General features: G+C 46.6%; 1 protein-coding gene across 1 annotated transcript in view; it reads left to right on the top strand.

Moving 5' to 3' along the window:
• Positions 1-7,144: 7,144 nt before the first annotated feature.
• The window catches only part of MDN1 (midasin AAA ATPase 1), a 133,407-nt gene continuing 115,088 nt past the window's right edge, over positions 7,145-25,463 (top strand). The window contains exons 1-8 of the mRNA XM_056125352.1: positions 7,145-7,363; positions 11,621-11,847; positions 16,047-16,271; positions 16,713-16,820; positions 16,901-17,093; positions 20,436-20,678; positions 20,903-21,034; positions 24,531-24,634. Coding sequence (XP_055981327.1) covers positions 7,262-7,363; positions 11,621-11,847; positions 16,047-16,271; positions 16,713-16,820; positions 16,901-17,093; positions 20,436-20,678; positions 20,903-21,034; positions 24,531-24,634 — 1,334 coding nt within the window. The 5' untranslated portion in view covers positions 7,145-7,261. The remainder of the gene's footprint in view (positions 7,364-11,620; positions 11,848-16,046; positions 16,272-16,712; positions 16,821-16,900; positions 17,094-20,435; positions 20,679-20,902; positions 21,035-24,530; positions 24,635-25,463) is intronic.

The raw sequence follows: 25,463 nt of genomic DNA, 5'->3' as shown, positions 1-25,463 counted from the left end.
CTTTTTCACTTTTTCTGTCTTGAATTTCTCAGTTTCTTAATTCCATGTCTTCTTTTAAGTTTTTTTTTTGTGTGTGTGTGTGTGTGGGGTGGGGTATGAATGGGATTTTTATGCTCAGCTGGCAGTGCTCAAGGCATACTTCCAGCCCTGTGCTCAGGGATCTTTCCTGGCAGTGCTTGGAGGAACCCATATGTTGTTCAGAAATGGAATTGGGTTGGCCATGTACTAGATAAGTGACTTAATCCCATAGCTATCTCTTTATCCCCATAAAATACATTTTTATTTTATTTATTTGGTGGCAGGGGAGATGGGCCAGACTTGGCAGTGCTCAGGGCTTGCTCCTGACTTCCCTCAGGGATCACTTCTGGAAATCTTCAGGGAACCTTTTGAGTGGCTAGGATAGAACTAGGATTGGTTACATGCAACGAAACCCTGTACAATCTCTCTAACCTTGCTGAAATATATTGGGGACAAGGTTTGGATCACACCCACACCCAGTAGTGTCTAGGCTCTGTGTTCAGGGATCATTCCTGGTTGGATTTGAGGGTCCATATATGGTGCTGAGAATCAACCTCAGGGCCTTACAGTCCATACTATTTCTCCAGCCATGATGAATACAGTTATAAAAAACTGAACCAAAGGGCTGGAGCAATAGCACAGCGGGTAGGGCGTTTGCCTTGCACGCAGCCGACCTAGGTTCGATTCCCAGCATACCATATGGTCCCCTGAGCACCGCCAGGAGTAATTCCTGAGTGCATGACCCAGGAGTAACTCCTGTACATCACCGGGTGTGACCCAAAAAGCAAAAAAAAAAAAAAAAAAGAAGAAAAACTGAACCACAGTATAGCTTGGAGATTGCATCTTTGGAGATTGGTCCATGTTAGATCAGAAAGATCTAAACTTTAAAAAAAAAATATTGCCCTGTGCAGAGGGGGAAGAAAAAAAAAGTATATAAAGTATATTACATGTGTGTATATATGTATATATATTTTTGTACTTTTAAATGAAAAAATGTGAGGGTTTTATATTTTTGTAATTTTTAATATTTTAAATTTTTATATTTTTATATTTTTTAAATGTGCGGGGTTATTTTTTATATTTTTAAATTATTTTTATAAAAACTAAAAACCCGACATTAAAAAATGTAAAAATATAAAAATTAAAAATATTAAAATTATAAAAATATAAAACCCTCACATTTTTTATTTGAAAATACAAAAACTCTCACATCTTTAGAGTTTGGATATAAAATGTAAAAAATACCCCACATTTTTAGAGATTTAATTTATGCAAAGATATATCTTGTGCACACTTTTGTTCATTTTTGAGCTATACCTGGTGATTCTCAGGGATCACTCCTGGTGGTGCTCAGGGGTCCATATGGGGTGCCAGGGATTGAACCCCAGTTGGCTGCATGCAAGGCAAGTACCATACCCTCTATATTATCACTCTGACCCCCACACTTCTCTTTTGCTTTGTACTTACCAGAATTACTTCCATCCAGAAAGTAAAGAGAAACATTTGCATCACTTTAGGAAGTTCCTCTGGCCCCTTCTTAGATAAATAATCCTCAAAGACAACCAATTTGACTTTGTATTTTGAATCACTTTTAAACCTCATAGTTTAAAGTTCAGTGTGTTTTGTTCAGGACAGGGGCACTCAGAGGACTCAGCTGGGCCAGTGTTCCAACCAAACTTTCCACAGGCTTTGTACTTTGAGCCTTTTTCTTTTAAGTTTGCAACCAGCAGTACTCAAAGGAACTCTGTGGGAGGTGCTGGGGGACCATAGGGTTTTGGGGATCAACCCAGAACTCCTAAATACAAACTCTGCACACCAGACCTTTGAACCATCTTTCCTGTCTATCAACTTGATCACTTGATCACTTGATACCCCGTTATTTATCGATTTACTCGAGCGGGTGCCAGTAACGTCTCCATTCATCCCTGTTGCGTGCTAGTGTAGCCAAATGGCATCTACTCGTTCTAGGAACATGCAGAGCCTCAAACCAATCATTCAGGGTCTTGACAAAGAAGTCTGACCATCTTGTAGGTGGGCGTCCACGCGATCTTTTGACGTCCTGTGGAATCCAGTCAGTAATGACTCTAGTCCAGTGGTCATTTGTAAACCTCGTTACGTGTCCAGTCCATCTGATTTTTGATGCCTTGGCAAATGAGACAGCGTCCCTGATTCTTGAGCGTTGACAGAGATCAGAACTCCGGATTCTATCTCTCATTTGAGTGAATCGTGATACTGCAAGCATAGCTCTTTCGATTCCTCTTTGAGAGACCGGAATAGTGTTCTCGTCCTGTTTCCATAAGGCCAAGGTCTCTGAGGCATATGTTAATGCAGGAAGAACAGTGGAATCGAAGAGATGTGCTCGGAGTTGGAGGTTCTTTGTTCTCTTAGTTATTTCTTCAATGCTCTTGAAGGCATTCCAAGCCTCTCTCTTCCTCCTGCGTAACTCAGGTGCCAGGTCATTCTTTATGTTGATTTCTCGACCTAGGTATATGTAACTGTTGCATTCAGAGATGGTGGTTCCATTGAGAGTGAATGGAGCATCAGGAACAAGACTGTTTCTCATGAACATTGTCTTTGCGAGATTCAATTGTAATCCGACCTTTCCACACTCACGGTGGAAGTCGGCCAGCATTTGTGCCGCTTGGCTGATGTTTGGTATTATTAGAATGGTGTCATCAGCAAAGCGGAGGTGGTGTAGTTGCCGACCATCTATCTTCACTCCCATTCCTTCCCATTCCAGTTGTTGCATGATGTTCTCGAGGGTGAAGAGTTTTGGTGAAATGGTATCACCCTGCTGAACCCATCTCTTGACATGGATGATTACTTGTTTGTAGAATGGTGAGATCCTGGTAGTGAATCCGTAATACAGCTCACGGAGGATCCTGATGTATTGAGTTTGAATGCCCTGATTAGCTAGGCCTTCTATGACCGCTTCCATCTCAACAGAATCAAAGGCCTTTTTAAAATCAATGAATGTTAGACAAAGCGGCATCTTGAACTCCTGAGAAACCTCAATGATCTTGGTTTTCGTGTGGATATGGTCGATGGTGCTGAATCCTTTTTGGAACCCGGCTTGTTCGCATGGTTGTCCTTCATCTAGTGTTCTGCCAATCCTATTCAGGATGACTCAAGTGAACAGTTTGTAGATGACAGACAATAGACAGATTGGGCGATAGTTGCTAATGTCGTGGATGTCTCCCTTCTTGTATAGTAGTACAGTCCTGCTGGTTTTCTATTGGGATGGAACCTTGCATTCAGACAGGTAGTGTGTGAAGAGCCGAGCCAGTGTATTGATGAGTACTGATGGTAAGTTCTTCACGTGTTCAGGTCTGACCTTGTCTGGGCCAGGTGCTCTTTGTTTCTTTACCGACGAGATGGCGTGTTGGATTTCAGAAGGGAGAACATTGGGAATAACATATCCATCCTGCGGAATTTGGTATGTGGGCAAGTGGATGTGGCTATTAAAGAGATCTGAGTAGAAGTCATGAATAATCTTCTCCATTGCCCTTCTGGAAGATGTGATAGATCCATCAGGATGTTGTAGGGCAGTCATCTTGGTCTTGTAGTTGGTGAAGGACAGGCAGGCATTACGAATGCTTTTCCCGGCTTCTGCTGCTTCTACCAGCACTGCTGCTCTCCTGTCTTTGAGGGCATCCTTGATCACTTCTCTGCACTGTTTTGCCAGCTCGGACGTTCGCTTGTCGTTGCCTGAGGCTTGTGCCAAGCCATGTTGGCGAATAAGGTCAAGAGTGGTCAAAGAAAGGCGTTTTTTTTTTTTTGTGGCTATCTCTATCCTGGCATTCTTCGCACAATCATGGAGGTGCTGAAGCATTCAATCGTATTCCTTGTTAATGTTGTCAATGACAGCATCTTCCCATGTTGCCGCAACAGAGCCCAAGAGCTCCCAGTTGGTGGTCGTTCTGGGAGTTCTCTTCTTAAACTTTGCATTCTTTTCTCCCCGTTCTGTGATGTAGAATTTTGCACGAAGGAGGCGGTGGTCCGATCCCATTTGGAATTTTTATCAACTTAGTTTTTTTAAATCAAATCTCATATGTGAATATATGTATGTATATTCTTTCACACTTATTTGTGTACCTCTGTCAGCAGACATATAAAATGTCATAGAATAGGTGCTGGAGCAATAGCATAGTGAGATAGTACAGTGAGTAAGCCTTGCGCATGGCTGACCCAGGTTTTATTCCCTGCATCCCAGATAAGCCCCAAGAACTGCCAGGAGTAATTCCTTAGTGCAGATCCAGGAGTGACCTATCAAAAACAAACAAATAAATACATAAATAAATGTCAGAGAACAAACTTAGAGAAGTTTAAAGAAGGAGTTCGTGGCAATCACAATGCAAAATTAGATGCAAAACTAGAGAATCTCATCCTCTCATACTGTTGTAAAGGAGCTTGCTTAATCAATCATGTGAAACCATCTTTAGGTGAGAAAGCAAGGAGATTTAATTAATTAACATTTAGGTAGATTGCAACTAGGTAATCACCTGAAATTGTGGTCAGGAGCAAGAGCATAGAGGCATAGAGAGTTTTTTATAAATAAATTTATAGCAACATATCACAACACTTGTGGAACAAAAAGGAGGAGAACTAAAGAAAGGAGTGTCTTTTTTTCCCCTTCTTGTTTTTGGGCCACAACATGCATTGCTCAGGGGTTACTCCTTGCTTTGCACTCAGGAATTCATCTTGGAGGGCTTGGGGGACCATATGGGATGCCAAGAACCGAAACCCAGTCAGTCATGTGTAAGGAAAATGCCCTACCTGCTGAAACATTGCTCAGGTCCCAAGAATAGAGTTGTGGATTTTTTTAGATTTGGGGTCACACCTGGCAATGCTCAGGGGTCATTCCTGGCTCTGCACTCAGGAATAATTCCTGGCAGTTCTTGGGGGACCATATGAGATTTCAGGGATTAAACCAGGCGTTTGCAAGGCAAGCACCTTATCCTCTGTACTATCTATTCAGCACCCCCAAGAATGGAATTTCTTCACTGGGTACTTTTCCAGAATTCACCTTGCATGATGGGTACGTGTGTGTGGGGGTAGGAATTTTGTGTTTAGTACATCCCATCCTAGGTTCCACATAGACATTTATTAATTTACTACTTGTTTTGGAAGGCTTCATTCCCTTTCCTGCCTAGATAACAGATTGGTTTATTCTGAATAAACCTTCTCCTCTATTCTGAATAATAACTTATGATTTATGCCACACACATCTTGCCCGGTTCCCAGAATGGGCCACTCTGAGGTCCTTATTCTTTGTTACCTGCTTGGCAACCTGTTTATGCATCTAACTTTCCTAACTGCACTGCCAGGGTGATGGATTTAGGTCAACAATGCATCAAACATTCCCTAAGCAAAAAGTAACAATATTAAAAGAGGACATGAAGATTAAAAACTGCAATTTTGACTCTTATCATATCAATATATCCTGTACTCTCTCCTGCCCCTTCCTGGAGGGCTTGCTCACCAGGAAAGACTAGACTACAGGGATGGGACCCCACCCTGGTTCCCACAAAGATCTGGGGACCACGCTGCCCCACTAGGAAGCCTCTAGGGTGATATCCTGCTGTCTCAGGGCAGAGTTCTTCTTCCTCACGCAGCCCTTACTTGGGAAGGCAGTGCACTGCGGCAGGAGCTCTTCACCTCCAGGAGGCCCTTCCTAACAGAGGGTGCTGCAGACCTGACATGCGTGGAGGGGAAGAAGGGGAGTCTAGGCACAGTTACCTTGTAGATGAGGGCCAGAACAGGGGAAGCCCGGGGAAGCAGAGAGAAACGGACTCTTTCCAGGTTCCTCCACTTTTGATAACACCTTTCCTAGTCCATATTATCATTGTTTAAATAGTTTGTGACTGGGGCTGAAGTGGTAGGACAGCAGGGAAGGCATTTGCCTTGCATGCAGCCAACCTGGGACTGATCTCATATGTTTCCACAAGTACCTCCAGGAGTGATCACTGAGTGCAGAGCCAGGAGTAACCCCTGAGGATCTTTGAGTGTGACCCCAAAAGCAAAAATAAAGAAAGAAAAGGGGGACCAGAGCGATAGTACAGCGGATAGGGCATTTGCCTTGCACATACCCAGGTTTGATTCCCTGCATCTCATGTGGTCCCCCGTGCACCACCAGAAGTGATTCCTGAGTGCAAAGCCTGGAGTAATTCTTTTTTTTTTTCCTTCCTTTTTTGGGTCACACCCGGCAATGCTCAGGAGTTACTCCTGGCTCTGCACTCAGGAATCACTCCTGGTGGTGCTAGGGGGAACATATGGGATTCTGGGAATCAAACCCTGGTTGGCTGCGTGCAAGGCAAACGCCCTGCCCGCCCTGCCCGCTGTGCTATCATTCCAGCCCTTGGCCGGTGTTACACAAAAAGCACACACACACAAAAAAAAAGCATGTGGGGGGGGGGTGCGCGGTGGGGGGTGATGGAAGGTAAGCTGGGTGGGAACACTGGTGCTGGGAAATGTACACTGGGTGGAGGGATGGGTGTTGGAACACTGTAAGAGTGAAACCTAATCATGAAAGCTTAGTAAGGGTCTATCTCACAGTGATTCAGTAAAGAAGTAAAAAAAAAAAATTAGTTCTTAACAGTATTTATTTTGTATACATATTATACATAATATATCAAGAATACTGCAAGGGCTATGCACGTCACACTTGAAACCAAGATTCCATAGGTCTCTGCATAGGTCCGGAAGAGGAATCGGTAGCTCGGAGAGAATTTGCTCTTTTCAGCTCTTTGCACGCTGACACAGAGGCCGGCGGCTCGGTGGCCGTCTACGCTCCAGCGCATTCCCCCTCCAGGGTCTCGTCCCACTGTCTCCCAGCGCCGGTGGTGGTGCCGGGATCTTCCAACCGAGCGGGACCCCGCCCCAGCCCCAAGCCATCTCTCCCTTGGAATTCCCGCGCTCTGCGGAACAGACCCGCCTTGAGGAACACCCGGCGTTTCCGGGGCGGCAGAGTGGGCGTGGGCTCCAGTAGCCCCGCCCCCGCCCCGCCCCCGCCGCGCCGTCGCGGGCTGATGACGCAGGGCGCCGCGTGCTCGCTCCCTCCCCCCGCACGTGTGCCGCTGCTTTCGCGGTGTTCGCCGGGCGCCGGCGGCGGCGGTCGCTTTCCTCGGGGGCGGGGGGCGTCGTCCGTGGCAGCTCCGGCGCGGGGAGCTCGGTGGCCGCGTGGGGGCTTCTGCGTGCGGAGCTGCGCGGGGCTGTGGCCTCCGGGTCGGAGGGGCCCGTGGCCATGGAGCACCTTTCCCTGGAGGTGGCGGCTGCGCCGCTGCGGCTCATCGCCGCCAAGAACGAGAAGAGCCGCAGCGAGCTGGGCAGGTTTTTGGCCAAGCAGGTGAGAGGCGGGAGGGCCGGGGACAGCCCGGCGGCCCCCTGGCCGGCGCCCGCGACCCTGGCTGGGGACAGCTGCCGTGCTTCTGTCGCTCTGGCCGGGTCCTCGGGGCAGCTCAGGTGATGGGGGCGTCCGCGCTGGTTTGCAGAGATGGAAAGTGTAGCAACCTCTTTTTTTTTTTTCCTTCACTTTCTCCCTCCTTAGTGGGGGGCAGTTCCTCTCCCCCACCCACTTAAACACTTACCAACTCTACCCGGCCATTAATAAATAAATAAATATTTTAAATTTTTTTCCAAAATGTCATGCAAGTTGCCTGCCTGTTTCCTGTGACGTGTGTGTTGTCAGCGAAGGGAGACAGGTCTTGCCACCCAGTTGGCGGTGGTGTTTCAATTTTTTTCCTTTGCAGGCCCTACCCTTTGCTTCATCCCCTTGACAAGTCTTGTTGCCTGGCGGTGTGGGGTGACTCCCTCGGGGGAACCTAAGAAGAGAAAAAAGGCCCTTTCTTGGTGTATGCCCTCGAAGAATTTAGCCTCCAGATTTGGAGGCTTCTCATCAGTACCCCAAACCCACTGATGGATCACAGGCTACCTCCGGCTCTACCGTAGTAATCATGTGAATTATCAGGGCAGTTCAAATTTGCTGGCAAGTGGGGTCTTTCACTACTAAGAGAAGTATGGACTCACCTGTCCTTCTATTTTTCTTATTTTTAAAGTGTTTTTGATTTTTGCTTTCGTTTTTGTGTTACACCTAGTGGTGCTTAGGGCTTAAAACCTGTCTCAGCGCTCTGGGATCACTCCAGGCGGGCTTGGGGGAGCCTGTGGTGCTGGGGATCCAACCCAGTTTGTCATGTGCAAGGCACCCACTGTACTATTATTAGTTAGGTCCTATGAGTTCAAGAACCTATTGCAATGTTACACATTTTTATTCCTTGCCCCCCACTATTCATGAACTTCATGAAAATAGAAAGTGGTTTTATGTGTTCTGTTTTTGGGCCACACCTGGCGATGCCCGGGCTTACTTCTGGCTTTGCACTCAGGGATCTCTCCTGGTGGTGCTTCAGAACCATACAGGGTGCTGGAGATCAGACCTGTTAGGGCATTTGCAAGGCAAACTCTCGTTCTGGCTCCGAGAGTAGAGTATGTTTTATGTTTTTCAATTACTAAAACTGTTAAATTATGTATCTGTGGATGCAGAGTGAGTAGTACTTGGGGTCTGGAGAGACAGGAAACTAACATTCTGTTTGATAACAGCAAATTGAATTTAAGAAGCAACAGGTGAGAGTAGGAGTGGCACTCAGGGTATTCTGGCTTGTGAATGCCACAGAGGGAATCAGGAACCCAGATGGAAGGCATAGGAAGAAATCTGCCTTTTGGTGGGTGAAACTCGGAAAGGGAATTGATTTGAGCGAGCTGGACTAGTGCCAGATTACTGAATTACACTGCTGGAGATGTTTTTCTTGACTTCAAAAGAGGTTCTAAGGATCCTGGGCCTGTTAAAGGGAACTTGTAACATACCCCACTACTGTAATTTGATGTGAAAAGGGTATTTAAATATTGGGAATGGTTGAGGAAGTGGTTTGTAGCCCTTATCACATACGCTTTTTCAGAATTTGATCTGCATAAATCTGAGGAACAGATAGTGTGATTAGTGTTTGTAATGAATAGTTCTAGATGTAAGTTGAATTAATGAGATAGGGACTCTTGGACATCTCTTTGCCTTCAGTTCTCTCTAGTCTCAGTGATGTCTGTTTTCACAGAGGAGTTGGTCGAGCTGCCATTCTCTTTCTCCTATCTGTGGAAACAGGGCTTTTTATGCTGGAAAATCAAAGACTTTGAAATATTCTCACTGTTGTTGGGGGTTTGTAGGAGGATTTCCCCCCCCCCCCACGCCTCCCTCACCCAATTCAGTAAAGACTTAATTTAGGGAAAGGCAAAGGAGGGGAAAGTAAGCCAAGGAAGCTCCTAGATTTTGGGAGGGGTCTCCTAAATCAGGATTCCCTGTAAACAAGTTTTAGGAATGTGCTTTAGGATTCTTTATCTGAACTGATGAGATTATACTTTCTCTACCCAGGCACTAATTATACCCAGCAGTCCAAACTCCTTTCACCTGTGTGTGTGTGTTTGCGTGTGGATTGTTTTTTGTTTGGGGGCCATACCCAGTTGTGCTTAGGGCTTACACCTTGCAGGGCTCAGGGGACCAGATGGGGTACCAGGGATTTAGCTGCAAATGCTCTGCCTGCTGTACTATGGCTCTGGCCCCTCTATTTAAAAATTTTTTTCCTTTAATTGGTTTTTTGGGGTCATACTCATTAGTACTCAGGGCTTACTCCTGGCTCACATAGAGTACAGGGGATCAGACCTGGAACAGCTCATACAAGGCCCACTCCTTGCTCCTTACCATCTCTCCGACTCCTCCACTCATTCATTCTATTCCTAGTTCATCCTTATTGCTTCTGTCATCCTAGAATTTTTACTTCAAGTGTGTGTGTGATTTTTCTAGCACCACCACATGGTTTTTGGACTGGTTTGACTTACTTTCTTCCAACTTCAGTTTGACACTACTTGACAGTAGCTTCAGATCTTATACTTTAAGGGCTTTCAGGCTGCCTTCACCTATTACTCCTCCCTCCCCCTCCCCCCATGGAAAATGACTTAGTAGATTGCTTGTTTGTTGTCAAAAAAAGATCCAGTTTTGGAGCAGTTATAGGAAAGAGTCCTCCCAGACAGAGCACGGAAGGTTGTACAGGGATGCGGAGTGCGGCATTGAGCTTCATACCTTCTCCCAGCACAAATCTTCCTTCATCTCCACTTGTGCACCAGCACCAATGAGGAATTTTGATTTGTATCTCTAGTCTTTTATGTTGGGGAAGCGGGCAGGGGGCGTGGCTGGGCCACCCAGTTTGCTCTCACTATTCTGACTCTACTCAGGTGTGACCCCTTTTAACCTTTGTGTTATCTGGGTTGTTACCTTTTTTTGGGGGAGGGTTGGGGGTCTTTTTCAGTCATACCTGGCGATGCTCAGGGGTTACTTCTGGCTCTGTCCTCAGAAATTCCTCCTAGAAGTGCTCGGGAGACCATATGTGGAATGCTGGGGATCTAACCTGGGTCGGCTGTGTGCAAGGCAAATGCCGTATTCATGGTACTATACCTCCGGCCCCCAGGATGCATGGTATATAGGTTTCGTCTAGCTGCTTGCTCTGTAACCAGTTCTTGGCCAACTGGGTGGCAGGATGCCGTGGTACTTTCTCGCCCTTCGGTGTTGTGCTTGGGGCGAGGATTCTCCTATACCCATAAAGGAGTGTCTGTGAGGTGGCAGGGATTGACCCAGAGTTCTGTCAGACCTGGGGTGGGCCGAGTGTCACGCATGCAACCTAACCCCCGTGCTCTTTTTGGCCTCTCTATAAAAACAAAGTTCTTTTGGGCTGTGTGCACAGTTCTGGATTTGCCGGAGCAGAGGGTTTGCTGGCCCCTTTGGTAGTTTATTCTTGCAGACACGTGTTGTATGGCAGCAAGGACTATTCAGACCTGCATACACACCAGCAGCAGGAGATCTTTGAATTTTTCTCTCCCTGTTGTGCTTACTGACATTCCTAGCCCCTGCCGGTCAGTTTCCTCTTGTATTTTAGTGTGCTGTGACTCCTTTGGTCTGCTTTATTTACTAGAGATGGAAGCCTTTGTAGTCTTGCTATCTCTCCAGCGGTGTTTTTAATCTCATGAGACTTGAATGATGAAGGTCCTCAAGTCTGGTAGTTAAATGGGAGGAAAAATAGCCACTAACAGCTTCTAAATGTTGAAAAGTAATTCTAGTCCTTGATTGTCCTGCCCCTGGGTTTTGTTAGACAGACTTAATCACTTAATCACTTAACTTCCTGTTAGTCGTTGATTTGCTCGAGCGGGCGCCAGTAACGTCTCCATTTGTTCCTGTCGCGTGCTAGTGTAGCCCAATGGCATCTGTTCACTCCGGGAACATGAAGGGCCTCAAACCGATCGTTCATGATCTTGACGAAGAAGTCTGACCATCTGGAAGGTGGGCGGCCACGCGGTCTTTTGACATCCCGTGGAATCCAGTCGGTAACAGCTCTAGTCCAGAGGTCGTCTTTAAATCTCATTACGTGACCAGCCCACGTTAGACAGACGTTAGACCACCAGCTGGTCACGTTAGACAGACTCCCATATGAAATCTGGACAATAGATTGTTTTGATTCTTAACAAGGCTTCTGTGCTCTGTTCACACAGATTCTGTTTTGCCTCTCTCTCTCAGGTGTGGACACCTCAGGATCGCCAGAGCATCCTCAGTGTCTTGGCGCAGTTACTTCTGGATAAGGACTGCACTGTGCTGGTGGCCCGCCAGCTGCGCCCCCTCCTTTTGGATTTGCTGGAACGGAATGCGGAAGCCATCAAAGCTGGTGGCCAGGTCAATCACGACCTACACGAACGGCTGTGTGTGTCCATGAGCAAACTCCTTGGCAGCCATCCTGATGTCCTCCCGTGAGTAAAGAACCGCCCTTGCCTGGAAAAGGGGGGCTTTTTGTATATGAAAACAACAAAAATAGGCTTTTGCTCTCACATACTCGCTGATGTCTCTGGGGATCCCAGGCTCTCTTGTGTGACGTGTGAAGCTAGAGGGCAGAGGGAGCTTTGCCACTTCTTGAGACTCCCCTTAGGGCAGGTAGTTTGGGTTTTCCTGAAATGGGTGGAGAATCGCTCACTGCCTGCTTCCTCTTCTGGACATCCCAGAGCTTTGGGTGGGAGGGGCATGGACACCCCCAAGCTTTGACTTGGGCTGGGCCAAATGCCACAGTGGGTGTTAAGTGATTGACCTTCTCTCTGGTGAGTGGCTGTGGGGGTTGCTGGGGGAAGAGGCTGAGGTAGGGGAACTAGAGCCAGTGGTGCCTGCCAGCCTGGCCCTGGCTTCCCTGCGGCTCTTCCACCAGCCCCACAGGGACAGCAGCACCCTCACCAATGTGTCCCCCTGCTCGGTCCCCTGGTTTTTCTAGCAGTAGTTCAGAAGCCTTGTCTGTGAATTGTTGTATGGACAGGCAGTGAGGTCTTCCACCAAGTTCTCACCCCAAGTGTGGTGTTCAGCTGGTATTCGTATATTTAGGCATATTATACATGTTATTCAATCTTCACAAAACCATGTTGCTATCTTTTATTACTTCCATTTGATTTTATTTTGGGGGTCACACCCAGTACTGCTCAGGGGTTACTTTTGGCTCTGCACTAAGGAATCATTCCTGGCAAGCTTGGGGGACCACATGGGATGCCAGGGATTGAACCCAGGTCAGCCACGTGCAAGCTAAGTGCCTTACCCATGGTGCTCTCTCTTTATCCCCTCAGTTGGATTTAAAATCAGAGTGAGGGGCCAGAGCTATAGTACAGCAGGTAGCTCATGTTCATTTGCCTTGCACGTAACTGACTCGGGTTTGATCCCCGGCACCCCATTTGGTCCCCTGAGCACTGGCCAAGAGTAATTCCTGAATGCAGAGCCAGGAGTAATCCCTGAGCGTCGCTGGGTGTGACCCAAAAAGTTAAAAAAAAAAAAGTGAAGGGGTCAGAGTGAATACCGTGGGTAGGGTGTTTGCCTTGCAAGCAGCTGACCTGGGTTTGATCCCCAGCATCCCATCTGGTCCCCTGAGCATTGCCAAAGTAACCCCTGGGCATTGCCAGGTATGACCCAAAAAAGAAAAAGAAAAGTGAAAGTCAAGGTGTGAGACGTGAGATAGGTAAAATAGGAATATGGGCTGGAGAGAGAGTGCAGGGGTTAAGGTGGTTGCCTTGCATGCAACCGACCTGGGTTTGATCCCCAGCACATACGGGCTCTAAGCCGTCTCGAGGCATCCCTGAGCATTGTCGTATATCCCCAAAACAAAAAGCAAGAAAGGAATTTGGGGCTGGAGCAGAGTACAGGGTTTAAGATACTTGCCTTTGCATGGGGGAGGGTGGGGGTGCACACCACACCATACCACCACCACCACAGTGGCCCCTGGGCCCAGTCAGGTGTGACCCACACCTCTCCAAGAGCTTTGACTTAGAAGGAACAAGGGTTATTTATTCTTAGTAATTTTTAATTATTTAGGGGAGGAAGTAAGGGAGGGAGGGAAGGAATAAAAAAAAAACACAAACCAAAAAAGGAACTGTTATTTACAAAATTATTGATAGTTGAATTTTCAGCATATTTTATTTTTGGTAATATTTTAATATGAATCCCATCACCAGTGTCAACTTTCCTCCACCAGTGTTTCCATATTTTGCACCCCTTCCCCCCCCCCCCCCCACCCTAACCTGCCTTTCACCTTGACAGGCACATTACAAAGTTCAGGTGGTTATAGTGTAGATCTCAGGTTTTTGGTATTGTTGACCTGTGTTCCAGAGATACAGGTATACCATTCGCCCACATCACAGTATAACTGAAGCCCCGATCCCCGTCCGCCCATTACTTCCCTTTCTTTTTCTTCCTGCATTTGATTTCTCTCCTTTTCCTCTCAACTCTCTGGTCGGGATGGTGTAGGCATCTCACCTTTACTAGAATACATACATTTCCTCATTCAGTTATTCTATGTATCGGGCAAAGGTTTTTCTCTGTTTGGCAGAGAATGAATGGACTTTTATCACTTGGAGAGGGGTTGGGAAATAGGGCCTTGGCTCTCCCCATGCTTTGGGAAATCTTTAAGACTTTTTGGTCCTGGCACCCCAGGGCCATTTCCCCCATCTTCACTTTTCCCAGGAGCTTGGTTCTTCCCTGAGTTCTCTCCAACCTCTTCATTTGCTGCTTTTATGTCTGTTTCTTCAGTGTCTCTCTTCTGTGCTTCCTCAGCTTGAATTGCCTCCCCCTTAAGTACCCATGAGAGGAAATAAAAGAATTTGCAAAGTTAGGGGCCAGAGCGATAGTATAGCAGGTGGCAGAGGTTTGTCTTGCATGCAGCCAACTTGGGTTTTATTCCCAAATACTCCCCCAAGTCTGGCAGGAGTAATCTCTGAACACAGAGCCAGGAGTCAGTCCTGAAACTACTGGGTGTGGCCCCCCCCCAAATTAAAAAAAAAAAATCTGGGCCGTTAAAATGGAGAGGGGAAGAGCTGGAGAGAGTACAGTGGGTCAGGCACTTGCCTTGCATGCGCCTGATGCAGATTCAATGTCTGGCACCCTACATTGCCCTGTAGCCTCGCCAGGAATGAGCCTTGAGCCAGAAGTAAGTCACGACCACTGCCAGGTGTGGTCCAAAATGAAACAGCCAAAAAAAAATTCATTTTTGTTTTTTGCCTTTTTGGGTGACACCTGGCGATGCACAAGGGTTACTTCTGGCTTTGCACTCAGGAATCACTCCTGGTGGTGCTCGGGGGAACCATATGGGATGCTGGGAATCGAACCCAGGTCAACCGCGTGCAAGGCAAACGCCCTACCAGCTGTGCTATTGCTCTAGCCCCTCATTAGTATCACTGCGGTCCCTCTTTTACTAAATTTTAGTAGTGTTTTACAGACTAGTATGAGCCTTTCACCTCTTTTTTTGGGGGGGAGGTGGTCATACCTGGCAATATTTGGTTTACTCATGGCTCTGTATTTAGGAAGCTGGGAATTGATCCTGGGTTGATTTGGGTACAAGCGCCCTACTTGCTTTACTATCACTCTGGTTCCTTTCACCTCTTTTGTTAAGTTGATTTCCTAAGGTACTTGATTTGTAGAGACAATGTTGTGAATAGTATTGTTTTTTTAATTTGTGTTTCTTCTATTTCATTATTTGCATATAGGAAAGCCGTGGTTTTCTGCATGTTGATTTTTTTTTTCCTTTTTGGATCACACCTGGCTCTGCACTCAGGAATCACCCCTGGCAGTGCTCAGGGGACCATATGGGATGCTGGGAATCGAACTTAGGTTGGCCGCCGGCAAGGCAAATGCCCTACCCGCTGTGCTATTGCTCCAGCCCCTGCATGTTGATTTTTTAGCTTGCTGCTTTACTGTATACAAGTCTGTTGTTTCTAGAGGGTTTTTTGAATGCGTTTTTAAGGGTTTTCTAAGTATGGTATCATGTCATTTGCAGATAGTGAGTTTGACTTCTTTTTTAATGTTGGGTGCCCTTAGTATCTCTCTCTCTCCTCATTGCTATGGCTTCCAGTACTATACTGAATAGTAGTTGCAAGAGTGGGCAGCCTTGTGACTGATCTTGGAGGGAAGGCTTTCAGTTTTTCCCCATTAAGCACGATGTTTTATTGTGGATTTGTGTTAAGGGAATTTAAGCATGTCAGGAAAGTTCCTTCAGTCTCACTGCATGATTTTTCAATCGTGAACACTTCGCATTTAAGCACTTACAGGTAAGTAAGTAAGTACATCTTGGATTTTTGTTCCTCTCTTAGTCCGGGGCCTCATGCCCAGTTCCCAGTTTCTGAATCTGAAGTGCCGAGAGTATCAAAAGATCCAATGTTACAGTGACTTAGATTTTTGTTTTCAGACTCTTGTGAATTCCTGTTATCATCTGTGTTCCTGTCTTGTCTTTTCAGTTTTGGGGCCACGGTGGTTTTTGGATGGTGCTGGGGGCGGGGTGGGTCACTCCTGGTAGTCCTCTAGGACCATGCCGTGCCAGGGACAGATTCTGGCCCCACATTGACGAGCAGTCTCCTTGGCCCTGTCTTGTGATGGGAGACGTGTCCTTCTGAGTCTTCCCCTCAGGATATCGTGCCCTCTCTTTCTGAAGGTTTGCCCTGAGATACTTCAAGGACTCCTCCCCAGTTTTCCAGAGACTCTTCCTGGAGAGCTCCGACGCGAATCCCGTCCGCTATGGGCGCAGGCGGATGAAGCTGCGCGACCTGATGGAAGCGGCCTACAGGTTCCTGCAGGAGGAGCAGGCGGTGTTCCGCGAGCTCTGGGACTGGAGCGTGTGTGTGCCGCTGCTTCGCAGCCACGACACTCTGGTCCGCTGGTACGTAGCTGCTGGGCTGTATCTTCTCATTTCCTGTATAGAGAGGAAAAGGGAGCCCACTTAAAACTGGTTTTTTTTTTGTTCTGCGGCCTTTTGGGTTAGTATCCTCCAGTTACTGGTCACTTGTGAGGAGAATGAGGTGATACAGTGGTATAGAAGTGGAGTGTGTGTGTGTGTCTGTCCGTCTGTGTGTGTGTCTGTGTGTCCATGTGTCTGTCCACCCGCATGTGAGGAAAATGAGGTTATATAGTGATATAGAAGGGGAGTGTGTGTGTGTGTCCGTGTGTCCGTGTCCATCTGCTTCATGTATATTATGTGAGGTGAATTACTTGTGACTTGTCTTATGACATTACATAAATTCTCTAAGGTTTCCTTTCCTCATACTCAGTTGGCCACTGCATTTTCTTCAGAGGTCAGCTGAGCATATCCTTTTTCCTCCAGGTACACAGCCAATTGTCTGGCTTTGGTCACGTCTATGAACGAGGAGCACAAATTATCATTCCTGAAGAAGATATTTAGTAATGAGGAACTGATCCACTTCAGATTGAGGTAAGCAGGACCATTCCTGGCGTCCCTGATGTGGCTCGAGTGAACATTCAGGTCAGTGATGAGCTGCTCGTTTCCGTCAGATTGCTGGAAGAGGCCCAGCTTCAGGACTTGGAAAAGGCCTTGGTCCTGGCCAATCCAGAGACCTCCCTTTGGCACAAGGAGAAGGAGCTGAAGTACGCGCAGGGACACATCGTTTCTGCGGACCTGTCCTCCAGAGTGACAGCCGTCTGTGGTGTGCTGTTGCCGGGCCAGTCGCCGGCCCCTGGAGACCTGGTATGTTGGCCCCAGAAAGTTGCTGGCCTTCCTCCCACCCCACCACAGAGTAGGATATTTTTCTTGGCTGGGCTCTGTTAGGGCTGAAAATCAGAGTGGGTTTGCCAAATCACAGAAGTGTTCAGAAGAGGAATTCACCCAGGCCCCTCTTAACCCATACTTCTTAGAAGCTCTTCAAACGCTCTTCACTTTTAACAAAGCTCTTTCATCCATTTATGTTTATCTTTCTTATTTATGTGTTGTGCTGTCTTTTGTGAGGTTGTGGGGTGCATCCTGTGATAGCACATTTATGGAAGACAAAGGGTGAATGGCTTTTCCTGGAGACCCAGCATCAGTCCAGTTAAAATGCGAGTAGTCTTTTGTATGGGAAACTGGTGTCTGTTGAGAACTTTCTCTGTCATGTGAAATGACCTTTTCCCCCCTCAAAGAATGTGGCACCAGACCGCACTTTGGATAGACTTAGAGCTCAAAATCAGGAGCCATGGGGAACCAGCCTGCTTCTCTGCAGCAGTGGTTTTCACTGGTTACTGTGAGATTAGATTCATCTGGGGCCTTCCTGGAGTTAGGTCCTGGGGTCTTTCTTTTTGTTTTTCGGGCCACACCTGGCAGTACTCAGGGCTCACTTCTGGCAGGACACAGGGGACCATATGTGATGCCTGGATCAAACCCATGTTGGCTGCGTGCAAGGGAAACACCCTACCCACTGTGCTATTGCTCTCGCCGCCTGAGTCATTTCTTGAACCTTCAGATTGCCATTACAACTGAAAACAACTAGAGTGTGATGTACTACATATAGGAAAGCACGCATTCTGAATATGTAGCTCAGAGACTTCATAAACTGACTCTGTATGTAATTAGCAAGAAACCTGAACTTCAAACCCCCTAGTGTATTTCTTTCATCACAAGGATCCTCTTGCACCATTCTCCTAAGAGTAAGAGAAATTTGGGATTAGCATTTTAGAACAGGGGAGGATTCTGGTTTTGGGGAGCTTGATGTTGAATCGTAGTGACTGGGGCTCTCAGGTGAAAGTGCCGAGTGTGCAGTGACGCAGCCTCTCTGCCCAGTTGCAAGACTAACAACGCTGTTGTAATCTCATCTCATCTGAATATATTTTTTATTGTTTGGGTTTGCTTTTTGAATCACACCTGGTGGTACCCGGAAGAGAGAGGAGTCGCCCTGGCTGAGTGAGAGTTGCACTGGTTGAAGATTAGAGCCAGTGGGTACCTTGGGTTTGTGACATGGGGCACTGGAATTGAACCCAGGACTCCTGTAGGCCGAGCATGTGCTCCGTCCCGCTGAGCCATTCTCAGGGCCCTGCCTTCGTTCAACTTGAGGGGACTAGCTATGCTTGAGAGTGACTGATGATGTAAAGTTAATCGTGTAGGTGTGTCTGTGTCTGTGTCTGTGTGTCTGTAGTTCATACCTTTTTTGATTTTTGGGCCACACCTGGTAATATTCAGGGGCTAGTCTTTGCTTTGTCCTTAGATGTCTGCTGACAGTGTTCAGGACACTCTGTGGTGTCAGGGATTGAACCCGGGCTTTCAGCAGGCCAGGCATAGACTCCAGCTTTTGACCTATCTCTCTGGCCTGATACTTTACTTTTCCAAAGATTATCTTCTGTATTATGGTTGGTGCATTATTTCCCCTAGGATGTGAGAGTAGTGGGGGTGGGAAGAAGGAAAGGTGGAAAGGCAGATTCTCCTTATTTTGAATAATATGTACTTTTTTTTTGGTCGGAAATGTAGGCTTTGGTTTGTCCAGTGTTTCTGCCTTGCCACAGGGAGCTTAGTATATTGGGTTACTCCCATCACAGTGCTCCCCTTCCTCTGTGTTTATTTGTAACCTCTTTCTTTGTGCTCTGCTTCCCCAACTGGTCAGTTACCTTTATCTCCTAATCAGACTCTGTTAACTTGTAAATATTGCTTTTCTCTTCTCCTTAAGTCCTTTGCATAGTTAATTCAGAGCAATGTCCCTTTTGTATAGACACAAGAAGACAGTTAATGCTATGCTTTTTGAACTTGGGAGTTAATTGACTCCTAGTGATATTCACCCCTGGGCATCTGTTCTCTCCACTTAAGCCTCAGTTGCCCTTACTTCCTAGCACCCCAAAAGCAGGGTCCCGACGAGGGACTGGATGGACCCAGGCAAGCTGTGAGCTACCCTGGCATCGAAATGGGCCAGTCCAAAGTGCCATAATGTTTAACTCTAAGTTAAGAGCATGGTCATGGACAAATTCTGTCAAGATCCGGAAAGTGTAACTAGATAGGACCCTGCTAAGGTTGGGAAAGATTCATTTGGCCTGAGCACTATAGTCTGAGATAGCAAGATGTCCCCAGGAGAGCCACCCTACAAGTTTAATGTATCTCTTTCTGTGTCCATACCAAATAATGTTAAGAAGTAGAATTAATTAAGATGTGGGGCTGGAGCAATAGCACAGCAGGTAGGGCATTTGCCTTGCACGTGGCCAACCCAGGTTCGATTCCCAACATCCCATATGGTCCCCTGAGCACCGGCAGGTGTAATTCCTGAGCGCAGAGCCAGGAGTAATCCCTGTGCGCCAGGTGTGATCCAAAAAGGAAAAAGAAAAGAAAAAAAAGACTTAATTAAGATGTTAATTAAGTTATTGGATTACGGAGAGGAAAAATACCCCTAAGTGCTATTTTGCCCTTGAGCTTGATTAGCGATTGATTAGGAAGGGCTTTTGATATGTTGATTGTGCTACTCAACAATGGGGCTTTGGTGTCTACCCCAAATGCTGGGAGTTGGAGGGAGACTAGAGAGAGCCCAGGCTTCGAGATGGAGCATGGGGAGATGAGCGTGAGAGACCGGAGGAGATGGGAATGAGGGGCAGTGTGAGACTAGAATGGGGGCTCAATGAGACTGAAACAAGCACGTGGGGAAAATGGAATAAACAACAACTGATCACCAGCCTGGCGGCCTTGTTTCCTCCTTTATCCGCCCATGTCATCAGCCGTCCCAGGTGGGGGAGCAGCCTGAGCCCACCAAACCCAGGCTTGAGGGAGAGAGCCTTCAGGGCTTTCCAGCTGCCTGGAAATTGTTCAGGGGAAAATCTCCCAAGCAGTGCTGAGGGCCACCAGGACCATCCTGGCAGTGCTTGTGGGACCATATAGTCTTGGGTGTGGAACGCAAGGCTTCCATAAGCCAAGCATATGTATCAGCCTCTTGAGTCATCTCCCCAGTCCTGGACAATATGTATGTTAGGGTTCTGGTACTGTTGATTGACTGAAGGTAGTGGTCAGTGGAAGCACCACAGAATTGAACTTGTGCTTTGGGAGGACAGAATTTTTTTTGACATGTCTATTTCTGACTTGCCTCCTTAGACGAGTACTAGGAATTCTTCACATGAACAGGAGTTCGTCTTACAATCCTACGTGCTGGTTGAGTCAGTCTGCAAAAATCTTCAGACCCTGGCCATGGCTGTTGCTTCTCAGAATGCTGTGCTGTTGGAAGGACCAATAGGATGTGGCAAAACTTCCCTAGTTGAATATTTAGCTGCAATGACAGGTAGAAGGAAGCCCCCGCAGCTTCTCAAAGTTCAGCTTGGAGATCAGACGGACAGTAAGGTAATTAAGGAATGGTAAATTTTGGTGGGTTTACATGCTCACAAAAAAAATTGTACGTTTTTGCTAGTAGCATAGGAGCATACTTTTTTCTTGTAACTGATGGGTCCAAGAATAAGACCCTCGAGTGCTTGTTATATTCCCTGTAGAAATTTAGTGAATTGGAAGAGTACAGGTGACTTCATAGGTGTGGGTTTTCTGTAATGTACTTTGTCCTCTTTCTACAGATGCTGTTAGGGATGTATCGCTGCACAGATGTCCCTGGAGAGTTTGTATGGCAGCCTGGTACCCTCACACAGGCAGCCACAAAGGGGCATTGGATCCTTCTGGAGGATATTGACTATGCCCCCTTAGACGTGGTATGCTACCTCATTAATCACTGCCTCCCAGCATTGTGCCTGTCTTTGAAGGGAATTTTGTTTTTCTAATTTCTTTAGGTTTTGGGGCCACTCCGGCTGTGTTTAGTGCGTACTCCTGGATCACCCCGGAAGTGTTCTCAGGGGACCATAATGGGTGACATGAATCCAACCTGGGTCAGCCATGTGCATGGCCTTACTCTCCAGTTGTAAAGAGAACTTTGTTACAAGTGATGTTAGGGGATGATTTAAATAACATGTTGCTGTTTGGTTTTGGGGTTAAACCCAGCCATGCTCAATGCTTACTCTGGCTCTGTGCTCAGAGATCACTCCTGGCAAAAGGAGTGATTTTACTCTCCTATCCCTCAGGGTTTAATATTTTGGGGGGAGGTTTGTGGGGATGGGCATGCAGTGCTTAGGAGGTGTTGGGGATCAAACCCAACTTGGGTGGGCCATATGCAAAGCTAGCACCCTACTTGCTTTAATCTCTCTAGCCCAACTGTGTGTGTTGGACTAAAAAGATTTTATATACATAAACGTGCATCTGTATGCTGTTATACATATGCACATATATGTATATATTACATTAAATGTGTGTGTGTGTGCGCTTGGTGATCCTGCGCATCACGTTGCAATGCTGGATATTGAGCCCCTAGTGCATGCCAAATATGTGCTCTGTTGAGTTATCTCTGCAGCCCAAACATATATTTTGGCCAGGGTGGGGGGAATGTAGGGGTCGTTTGGGGCTATGCCTGGAAGAACCTGGAGGTCTAGTCCTTTTTACTTGGGGCACCGTTTGATTTCAGGGATTGTGTGCTACGTGCAGGGTACGTTAACTCCTATACTACTTCTGTACTAACATCTATACTATTTCTCCAATCCACAAACAACATGATGCTTTTAAAAAATTATTTATGGAGGTCTCAGTTTATAAGAATATTAGTGCTGGAGCAGGAGTGTTAGTATAGTGAGCAGGACATTTGCCATACATGTGACTTACCCCGGTTTGGCTTCCAGCATCCCCTATCGTCCCCTGGTCACTGCCAGGATTGATTCCTGAGTGCAGAGTCATGAATAACCCCAGAGCATTGCCGGGTGTGACCACAAAAACATAACAAAATTTCAAAGATGTTAATGCTTATATGTTTTAGGGGTTAATGACACTGTGTTTCTCACCAAAGTACCATTGATAGTCCAGCATAGCCCCCAGTCCAAAGGACTTTTTCCTTTCACCCTTACCTTAGATGACTTCAGTTTTTGTGTCTTGCAGTTTTTTTTGGGGGGGTGGGGCATACCTGGCAGGGATTACTCCTTGTGGGGCTTAGTGTACCATATGGGGTGCCAGGGATTGAAACCAGGTCAGGCACATGTAAGTCAACTGACTTAACCCATTTTGCTCTCTCTCCTATACCTCAGGGTTTAATATTTTGGGGGAAGGTGTGGGGGGTGGGCACACCCGGCAGTGCTTAGGGCTTACCTCTGGCTCTGCATTCAGGAATCACTCCTGATGGGTACAGAGGATCATAATGGGGTGTCAGGATCAAACCTGGGTTGAACGTGTGAGACAAATGCACTTTTTTTTTTTTTTTGCTTTTTTGGTCACACCGGGTGATGAATGGGGATTACTCCTGGCTCTGCATTCAGGAATTACTACTGGTGATGCTGGTGGACCATATGGGATGCTGGGAATCGAACCCGGGTTGGCTGCGTGCAGGGCAAACACCCTACCCGCTGTGCTATTGCTACAGCCCTGACAAATGCACTATTTGTTGTACTAAATCTCTGCCCTCAGGGTTTGTTATTTTTGAACATAATTATTTAATTTTATTTTTGAGTCACACCCCACAATGCTCAGGGTACTCCTGGCTCTACACTCAGGAATCACCCTGTCGGTGCTTGGGGGACCACTCAGGATGCCAGGGATTGAACCCAGTTCAGCTGCGTGCAAGGCTGTACCAACTCACAGTATCATGGCTCTGGCCCTCTGCTTAGTTTTATTGTTATTCCCTTTTTTAAATTTACTTGCAATGAACGAGATCACCTATTTGTCTTTATCTTTCTGACGTACTGCATTTAGCATGACACTTTCCAGCTTTATCCACAAAGTAGCTATTTTGATTAGAGATATTACATGGTAGCACTGTAGCACTGTAGCACTGTAGCCCTGTCCTCTTGTTGTTCATTGATGGGCGCCAGTAACATCTCCGCTGTGAGATGTTACTGTTTTTTGGCATATCAAATATGCCATGGGGAGCTTCCCAGGCTCTGCCTGGAAGGCGGGATACTCACAGTATCTTGCCCGGCTCTCTTGAGAGGGGCCGAGGAATCAAACCCTGGTCAGCCATGTGTAAGGCAAACTCCCTGCCCGCTGTGCTATCGCTCCATTGCATGGTAGAAGTCATTATCTTTAGTTTTCTGGGACTAGGACGTTTTCCCCTCTTTGGAGGTGGGGCACAACTGTTAGTGCTTGGTGCATCATGCTTTTCTGGCATCAACTCTGGGGCTCCAGCAGGCAGTGCACTTGTTCCAACCCAGCTATCTCCCTGGTTCTGAACTCCATTTTCTCATTTATTTCTTTGTATTGGGCCACAGTCAGGATACTCAGGGTGTTGCTCTGGATTTAGGAATTACTCCTGGTGATTCTCAACGGACCATACGTAATGTTGGGAATGAAACCTGGTCAGCTGTATAAGGCAAGTGCCATACCAGCTGTACTATCTCTCTTGCTCTGTGAAGTCAGTTTTCTTAATTAGTCCAGAACCAGGGTTAATTTGCACAGGTCAGACTTAGTTAAAACCTGAAATAAAAACTCCAAGACCAATTCAAAATTACTTGTTGACTCAGGCTGTATAACTCAGTAGTAGAGCACTTTCCTTGCATGTAAGAGGCCCTGGGTTTGATTCCGGGCACCACACTGAGGAAGGAACATGTCGAGTCTCTCCCTTCCCTAGCACTCTTGGCTGAGCAAATGTTCCCAGTCCCCCCTCCCCACCCCCAAACACACATCCTATCATTTATCTATTCACTTATTAAGCTTAAGTATCTTAGAATTAAAGCCAAAGGATGATTGACCCTGACTTCATCTTGTCCCCTGAGCACTGCTACCAGTGATTCCTGAGTGACAGAATCAGGAGTAAGCCCTGAGACTGTTGGGTGTGGCCCTAAAACCAGAAAATAAATAATGGGAGTGGGGTGGGGGAGGAATAAAGCCAAAGGAGATCAATGAGCTTGAGGAAAATTCCTTGTAGACTATGCATGATGAAAGTGGGATATATTCCTGTTTCATAGCTAAGTACATTTCTTCGTGATCTGATAAATGATACATTGGTAGTTTCTATGTTGGCAGTATTGAATAAACAAAGTTCTTGTTTTGGGGTGGGTGGGGGCCTCCCCAGCAATGCCTTCTAAGCCAGTGTTTAATCATTTGGATAGAAGTTGATTTTAGTTTTCCTTTTTGTTACTTCTGTCTTAACTTTATGGGTGGGGTTTTGGGATTTAGGTTTCTGTGTTGATCCCTCTTTTGGAGAATGGAGAGCTCTTGATTCCTGGCCATGGAGACTGTCTGAAAGTGGCTCCTGGATTCCAGTTCTTTGCAACCAGAAGGTATGTCTTGCTAACCTTTTCTGTTTCCACTGTAGAGTCTACCAAGACCAAGAAGTGTTCATTGTAAGGGTTATGAGAATTAATGTGCTTCGTGTTAATAACTGTCACGTAGTAATGCCCAGCTATTGACTTGCCATGGCCGTGGTGATGAATAATATGTATGTTTTATTTGACTGTTATTATTCAGCGGTGCTCAGGATTTTCTTCTGGCTTTGTGTTTAGGGATCACTCCTGGTGAGGCTCAGGTCGTGTTTGGTGCCAGGACTTGAAGTAGGGTCTTGTGCAAGGCAAGCCCTTTAACCCCTTCACTATCCTACCTCGGCCCCAGTTTGTAAGTTTAATAAGTTAAATATTAGCATCAAGAAAGGAATAAAATCTGACCAGAGACAACGTATGTTCCTGTCCATGTCTACAACACAAAAGCAGTAGTTTCTTTTCTTTTTGCTTTTTGGGTCACACCCGGCGATGCACAAGGAATTACCCCTGGTGGTGCTCAGGGGACCATATGGGAAGCCAAGAATCGAACCCGGGTTGGCCTCATGCAAGACAAATGCTCCACCCGCTGTGCTATCGCTCCATCCCCCAGTTTCTTTTCTTTGTTGGGGGTATGTGTGGGTTTGGGACCCACCCAGTGGTACTCGGGTGACCTGACAGTGTTCAGGGGATTTGTACTGGGGTCAGTCGCATTCTGGGCAGGAGTCTCAACCCCTGTAATATCTCTCTGACCCTACTTGTTAGTCTCTAGCTATACAATTTAGCTTTTAAAGTCTCCAAGAGTAAAAATACGATATTTAGTGAACGTTTTTCCCCACACCTGGGACTGCTCAGC

This window comes from Sorex fumeus, unplaced genomic scaffold, assembly GCF_029834395.1.
Source record: "Sorex fumeus unplaced genomic scaffold, SorFum_2.1 ptg000054l, whole genome shotgun sequence".
NCBI lineage: Eukaryota > Metazoa > Chordata > Mammalia > Eulipotyphla > Soricidae > Sorex > Sorex fumeus.
This window is presented reverse-complemented; position numbering and strand designations above follow the sequence as displayed.